The sequence below is a fragment of the Colossoma macropomum genome, unplaced genomic scaffold (assembly GCF_904425465.1).
Source record: "Colossoma macropomum unplaced genomic scaffold, Colossoma_macropomum, whole genome shotgun sequence".
Classification (NCBI taxonomy): domain Eukaryota; kingdom Metazoa; phylum Chordata; class Actinopteri; order Characiformes; family Serrasalmidae; genus Colossoma; species Colossoma macropomum.
Window position 1 is genome coordinate 21,836,638 of NW_023494787.1, and position 7,756 is coordinate 21,844,393.

The 7,756-nt window shown below is 40.1% G+C and overlaps 1 protein-coding gene across 1 annotated transcript in view; it reads left to right on the forward strand.

Moving 5' to 3' along the window:
- The window catches only part of cdk6 (cyclin-dependent kinase 6), a 39,792-nt gene extending 32,436 nt beyond the window's left edge, over positions 1 to 7,356 (forward strand). Inside the window, exons 5-7 of the mRNA XM_036566433.1 lie at positions 3,309 to 3,359; positions 3,477 to 3,612; positions 5,080 to 7,356. Of these exons, the coding sequence (XP_036422326.1) occupies positions 3,309 to 3,359; positions 3,477 to 3,612; positions 5,080 to 5,229 (337 nt within the window). The 3' untranslated portion in view covers positions 5,230 to 7,356. The remainder of the gene's footprint in view (positions 1 to 3,308; positions 3,360 to 3,476; positions 3,613 to 5,079) is intronic.
- Positions 7,357 to 7,756: the final 400 nt, after the last annotated feature.

A 7,756-nucleotide genomic window follows, 5' to 3' on the forward strand; every position in this document is an offset into this window, starting at 1 on the left:
GCAGCTACACATTTTGTTAAATTACAGCAGAGGCTTCAAACCACTGTCCTGGAGTACCCCTGCCCCTGCATATTTTGGGGTTTTGCCTGCTATAATACGTCTGATCAATTATTCCAGTGACAAACTGTTGAATAGCAGAGTGTATAACTCCATCAGTCTGCACTAGGAATGCAAATTTGGGCAAATTCTTTTGCCTGACAACCGACCGTTATTAGTCAGTGATTAAATGTGAGCTGACAAAACTTAAAACAAGAAATCATCGAACATGAGGCTTTAGGCTAAACTGAATGAAAAAACACAGCATACCTGGCTAGAAAAATCAGCATAAATGAGCAGCTGGCTACCAGCAAAAAACAGCAGATGTTGTGTTTTGGTTGCTGGTATGCTGGTCAACCAGCATGACCATGCAGGGTGACCACCTGAACCAGCACCAGACCAGCGTAAACCAGCTTAGACTAACATGAAATTCATGTTTGTCTGTGTTTTTTTTTCAGTAGGGTAACGAAACAGCTATGCTAATGTACTGTACTTACTTACATTTACCACATATTATTAGCCCACCTGTGGCCTGATAGCAGCTAAGATTCATATTCATAGTTTAAATAACAGTCAACATAAACTCATTAGCTCACAGACTGTAAGCTTCTTTTCTTTCATTGGACTAACAAGTTAACTACATGGGCTAACCGTTAGCTAACAAACACATTTGAAGACCTAAGCCTAAGGCTACACTCTGCAGAACCAACATGACAGTTAAAAAAGAGTCAGTTGTAGTCTAGCATTGTTATATGACTAAATATTGCAGTTACAATAGTACTGTTAATTACATGTAGGAAGATTTAATCTCTGCTTCCATCCACTCCCTTGGCACAAGTTGTGAGTCAGACTTGACCCTAGAAAACCCAGAGTTGTGCATCACTAAGTAGGTCTATCAGAACAAGTCACGCTCTTGCTTCCTCATCCGTGCAATTAAAAACCGGTCCTCATGTTGAATGAAACAAAACAGCTTTTCAAATGTAAATTGTTTATCTTTTTAATTGAAAGCATTAGTTGAACATTTATATATTTGTGGGATAATGGTTACTCAGTTTATCATTAACACCCCTAGTCTGCACACAGAAAATGGAAGATTTTATTCCCTGTCCAGGCCAGAATGCCATTACCATATTATCAAGAGTCTCCAGGCAAAACCACATGCTACTCTGTAAAGCTCTCTGGATAATAGCATCTTCTAAATACGTAAATGTAATGCAATGGAAACCATGCCTGAACTGAAGCAGGTGTTAAAACACTAAATGCAGAAGTACTAGCCCTGGGCTGATGATAGATACTGTCAAATATGTGCTAAGTATATGCAAATTATTTTTCTTTCATTCTCACATGTGCCATGTGATGTTTTTTATTGATTTGCCTTAATAAAATAATTCCCAGTGTTCATTCTAATATATGTTTAGTTTAAAATGTATACAGTATAAAAAACACATACTCTTTGTGCACAGATGGCATGTAACACTGTTAACATCCAGCGATTCTCAGCTTTCATGTGATTGAAAAGCAAAATATCGCCAGGGTAGTTCGTTATAAATGATTAAGTAATATCAGAATCTTCTCTGACCCCACACACCCCAGCCACTTCCTGTTTCAGCCTCTGCCATCCAGAAAGATGTACCGGAACATCCGAGCCAGAACCAACAGTTTTCACTCAGCATATCTACCCCAGTTTACCCGCATATCTACACACTGAGCTCCGCTAGCTCATGGGACTGCATGCATGATGCACTTATGATTGGAACTCTCTATATTTGAACATTTAGGCTGTAACCTGTATACGCAGCTGAAATGCTCATTTACTTGCACTGTACACTGTGTGAATATAACAACTGTGACGATGTGGTTACACTGTGTTTACAATGCTTATTATATATGCACATTTGACCTAGTTAACCTCAACATACTGTACTTTTGAGTAATGCACACAAAACACCTAAGCTGTAATTGCTCAGACTACATATTTATTTCTGCTGTAGATTGCACTTTTAACTCTACCTCCACCTGCTGACCTCATCACTACATGGGAGAAATAGGCTGACAGTGTTTTGTTATACTGTACAGCCCTGTATTGATATAATGACAATAAAGTTCAGTTGAATTGAATTGAATGAATTGAATTGAATTGAATTAGAGGATGGCTCTGTTGGTAAGTATATGAAAATGATATTGCCAGTATGTTGGCTATAGAGTAAGACTCTGTAATGTCCACATGTGATATTTTATAACTGAATTTAGATTAAAATTATATAGTTTACCGTAATAATTCTGCCTAAATTTACGTTATCCAAGCTTAGCCAGGAGAAAGAACCACTGTGATAATTACAGTAAAATGCTGATCATCCTCATTGCATGAGATTGCATAAAACAGTCTGTTTAAACTAGATTATGGCTAAACTTGTGAACATGTTTAAACAGACGACACTGGGCAGTTCATTTTATTTGATGTTCATATTTCCGTACTGTACTTTTCTTTTCCACATCCAGTATTAGCAACAACAGCAAGGCTTATTAGAGCTGCTCTCAGCTTCTTTCTCACAGTCAGATAAACTGAGCCGTTCTTTCACACGGCTCATTGCCGTTCCCCCACACAGGGGCATATAGGCAGCCAGAGCAGACGCCGGGGAAAAATAGCGTTCCTCCCCCCTCGTGCCTCCTCTGGCGGTGGATGTGGTTTGGAGACGGGGGCCTGGGCTGGTTCTGTTGGAATTTGTGCGTGTGCCAGGGGGAAGCATGCCCGCCCATGGGCCTTCTAATGGGCCTAAAGCCGCAGCAAGCAGCAGTAGGATTTTAACATGTGAACAGCTCTCTCTCTCAGCATGCACTGAAAAAGCCCTTAGTTCACTCTTCTGTCCCTCTCTCTCTCAGTCCAGCTCACAGTCAGCCTGGCCAGGAAACTATAGCGTTTACAGTAGCACTGCTTATTACATCAGCGCCACTCTGTGACCTGGCTGGCCTACAACACAGCGAGGGGATTTTTCCTCTCTCTATCTCTCGTTTTCGTTTTTTCTTTGTTTTTTTTCTTTCTTTCTCTTGCTCATTGTCTTTCTCTGGCTATCATGAGAGAACAACTTGTGTTTATAGAATAAATGTTATGACCAACCAAGGACAGTTTATATGCTTGCATGGTATGATGTGGCACACTGACTGTGCTATGGCTGTACTTAATTGATTCAAACCGATGGTGTGTTATCAGTCATCCTGCATGTACATTCTTGTGTTATGAGTCACACCACTAACCAATCTGTTTAACTGTTTAGACCCCTTTTCCGAGGGAACTCTGATGTTGACCAACTGGGCAAGATTTTTGAGTGAGTACTGTTTTGACTTTCACATGAGGATGGAAATGTGTCAGACAATATATTCATGAGCAGCAGTGTAACTAATAATAATGTAAGTGATACTGATGATAATGTTGATGATTCCAGTGTGGTTGGAGTCCCTTCTCCTGAAGACTGGCCCCAAGAGGTGGGTTTGCCTCAGAGTGCCTTCTCCCCTCGCCCTCCCCAGCCCATCGAAGACCTGGTGCCAGACATGGATGAACTCGGCAAATCTCTCTTACTTGTGAGTTTCAACAGTGTTTTTATTATCACAGTGTTTTAAAGTGATAGTTTGGCAAATCAAGTTTAAAATCAAAATCAGATTCACACAATTTTTCTTGCAGCCTATGTATGCTCAGTTAACGTTTGGTGTCCGAAGTTTGGTTCTTAAGTTTTGAACTGGGGCTAGGAAACTAATGCTAACAAATAATGTAAGCTTATTATCAATTACCATTGTAAAAACGCATGCCTACGTCATCACACGCCTGCTCAGACCATGTTGTTGTTACGTAATGTCATATAGATTTGTTTATGTGATTTCTGTCGCCTAATGGCATGTTGTTATCTATAAAAATGGTCAAAATACAGGCAAAATATGTCAAGGTTAAGGCATGTGATTTGCACAGTGATAACATACACAGGCTTTTAGTTAGTGATGTGCAAAATGAAGCCTTGGAATATTCAAAGCAATTGTGTCGAAAAGCGTTTTGAGGTTTCAAAACATTCGACACCCTGCTCTCTAATGACCGTCCATCTACTGGCCATCCATTTTATCTGGGTCATCATGACTATATTTCCGTTCTTCATTCCATCTTTTTTTAATCTTTATTAAAAATGTCTTGTTTCATAAAGGTAAGAAAGAAATATTGACTGGAGGTTTAATTTTTTATTAAGGTCACAATTATAAGACCAAGTATTATAATTACTACAACTGTCAACAGGTAGGCTATACGAGGAGTGGGGGGCTAAATAACTTGGACATTGGTTTGGGAATACAGAAAAGAGAACCACGGCATCCTTATTTTCCAGCAGTTTTATTTCAGAAAACGATTTCTTTCTGCTGTGCTGGGGATAAGACGACTTCTGTTTTCGTTTATCACCTCCCCAGTCTTAAAAAAATTCCAAACACAGGGAATTGATGTTGGTTTATGAATATTACTTGTTTCTATCTCTCCTCCTCTCCTCAAAATAGAATTGCATTTGAACCACTTTTAAAGAATTTGAGAATTTGTAAGTGGGCCTTTCTGTGATTCGAGATCAGATGATTGACTCAGCCAATGTGTCAATCACAGGTTGAAGCCATGTGAAGGCCTTCCAGGCCCTCTGGCTTTCAGTGGCTGATGGACACATCCTCAAGCGTCATTCATATGTGGTCATGTCACATTTGCATTTGGACCACACATCGAAGCAGTACTTCAAAACATCTGTGCTTAAATAGCTAAACAAAGTGTCTCATCGCTACTTCCATTACTTGTTAGCTACATTAGCCTTGCAGCTCCAGTGCAAAACCAAGAAACTAACTTCAGACAACAAACTGACTGCATGTGAGGTAAGGGGAAAATTGTGTAAACTTGATTTTTTGCCAAACTATCATTTTAAGAATCTCCATTCAAGCCAAATGCCAAAGCCAAGTACAAGCAGTTCATTTGGTAATGGTCCACTCCAAATACATTAACAGACTCTTTTCTCACTTTTTCCTCCATCCACACAGCAATTCCTGTCATTCAACCCAGCCAGAAGGATATCAGCTTATGAAGCTCTGTCTCACCCATACTTCCAGAGCCTGGACAGCACCAGCAAGAGTCTGTATGCCCAGCCCTTCCCCAGCAAAAAGCCCTCCCTGGAGGAGAGAGCTGCCTGAAAGACTTTGACCCCCTTTTTTTGGCTTAAAAACTCACTGTGCCCAAGGCACTGGCCCCCAACCTCCTTTTTGAACTTGTCTTCCATTGCAACATTACGTGCTGCTTTTAGGTCTCTTTGAAGTATTACAGCAACTCCTGGTTGATGTGTTTTCACTGCAAGGCCTGCAGAAGGTAAATTCACTCCCTGCCTGGGGCAATTAAAAAAAAAAACAAAGAAAACTTCAGAAGCTGCTTTCCTGCCTGCCTGTCTTCCCCTAAGAGGACGTCCCCTCTGCTCAGAGGAAACTCCACTGCCAGCTACTTGATACAGAGGCTGCTACATCACCATGCCAGGGATCACTCTGTCCTTCTTAGAATTAAGTCAATGAGATAAAACTGCCAGGACTCAACCGCCTTTCACTGCTCCAATTCAGCAACTGCCTGTGACTGACCCGTTGTCACACTTCGGACCCTGCGGAACGTAGAATCGTCACTGATAATGTGGGTCTGTTGAACAGAACCTCAGTAGAAAAGATGTAATCACACACTCACATTCTCTTGCTCATGCCCTTGAATGGCTCACAGTTATGGGCCAAATGATTTATTTGAGGTTTTAGTTTTGTGCCAGCTTGTTGTCCCTCCCCCAAGGCTGAGGGCTGGGCTTTGTGGACTTGAACAGCAATTAATACACATTCACTGCCTTACAGAGGACAAGGAATCATATGACTTTACTCCTTCGTGATAGTGCCAGCTGTGTCCATCGGCCCAGAGAGACCAAACACTTCAGGCTGATTTTCTAGACACATACTGAGCCTAGTCCCCACTGGCAGTGTAATTTAGTCCAATGCTAGACTTAATCTGTGTCTGGAAAACCATCCCTTGAACTCCTAGCAAAATGTAACAATGCATTATAGCCTAATGCTACATAAATTGTTTGTTCTACTTTCTACACTGTTCATTTATTAATATTTTTTTGTAATATCAGTGTTGATCGTTGATGCCTTATTGTGGTTTTATTTTATGTCTTAATTTTTAGTTGACTTGAAGGTGTAGGGACTTGTTAGAAAATGCTATATCCCATGTATGACGTCATACAGTATGCACCCTGTGGTCAGGGAAATGGTATAGTAGCTCATTTATGTAGTTAGAGGAGTGCCCCTCACTGGGTAGCAAGTCGCTATTAGAATGAATCAGTATAAAAGCAAAAGCAGGTGTAAACGGCAGGTGGTTTAACATATAGTTGTAGTGCAGTAATGCGTGAGCAGATAGACAAATAGTCTAGTTTTAGAGATGGCAAATGAGATGTAAAAGGTCATGAGAAAGGGTTTTGCAAAGGGCTAGAAGGGTAATGTGATGACTGCTGGAATTCAGGACGTTGTACATACAGTTTAAACGTCTTACATTATATCCTTCCATGTTTCATTTCTCTTAGATGTCCCAGCCTCTTGTCTGTTTTTTCAGATAAGTTTGAATTGAGGGAGGAAAGGAAGGAAGGAGGGAAGGATGCTGCTTTAGACTTTTTTTTTTTTTACAATGTGGTCCAGGACTAAGACTAAACTGAGGAGAAGCTACACACAAGCACTGTATCACAGACATATATCCACAGGTTCATCCAGATAAGCACTGGTGCTTCCTTCATACACTCAGGATCTCAGTAGACTCATTGGTTCGTATTTATCAGTTAGCTCAGAGTGAGGCCGCCTGGTTTTGCCTTTCATAGTATGCTGCACTAAATTATATCTTTGTGAAAGTGAAAAATTCTTAGATGTAGTCAGTGTATCTAATGTCTCTCGTTATGAGATAATTTAACCTATTTCTATACATTTTCACTTGTTTTAAGAAATTTTATCGAGTGAAAGTGTTTTATTCCATTGGCAGAAAATTTTACTTGTTTCATGAATTAAGTATGAGTAAAATTATCTGACAGTTATGGAGCCCTGCTGGTGACATCTCGTAAAAATAAAAATAATGTGTGGCCACGGCATATTAATGCGTGGGAACGCATGCCCATGACTTAATAAAGCGTTAGAAAAAGATGATTAATTCGTGACCACGACTTAGTAAGGTGTGGGAACGAGATCGTGCCTTATTAAGCTGTGGTCAAAGCTTAATTATCTCATTCCCATGCCTTACTAAGTTGTGGCCACTCATTAGGATCTTGTTCCCATGCCTTGGTAAGTCGTGGCCATGGCTTAATTATCTCATTCTCACACCTTACTAAGTCATGGCCACACAATCTCTTATTGAGACATCTTGGCTATATTGACTAGACTGAAGATGTTTTCACTTGTTAAGATATCCTTTTTTGCAGTGTAAACCGTACTACGTCTGATAAATACAACTCGCTCTATCCCACTCTCCACTCTCAGGTCTATTTATGGTTGTAGTTTTAGATTCAACATGTTTCAGGTTTGTTATAACATTAGCGCATATTAAATGAAGTCTGCAAACTATTCACTGTATTAATGCATTCCACATTAACATTATAGTACAATAAATGTTGCTCTATTTATGACTATATTTACACGAATGCTCATCTGATTACTC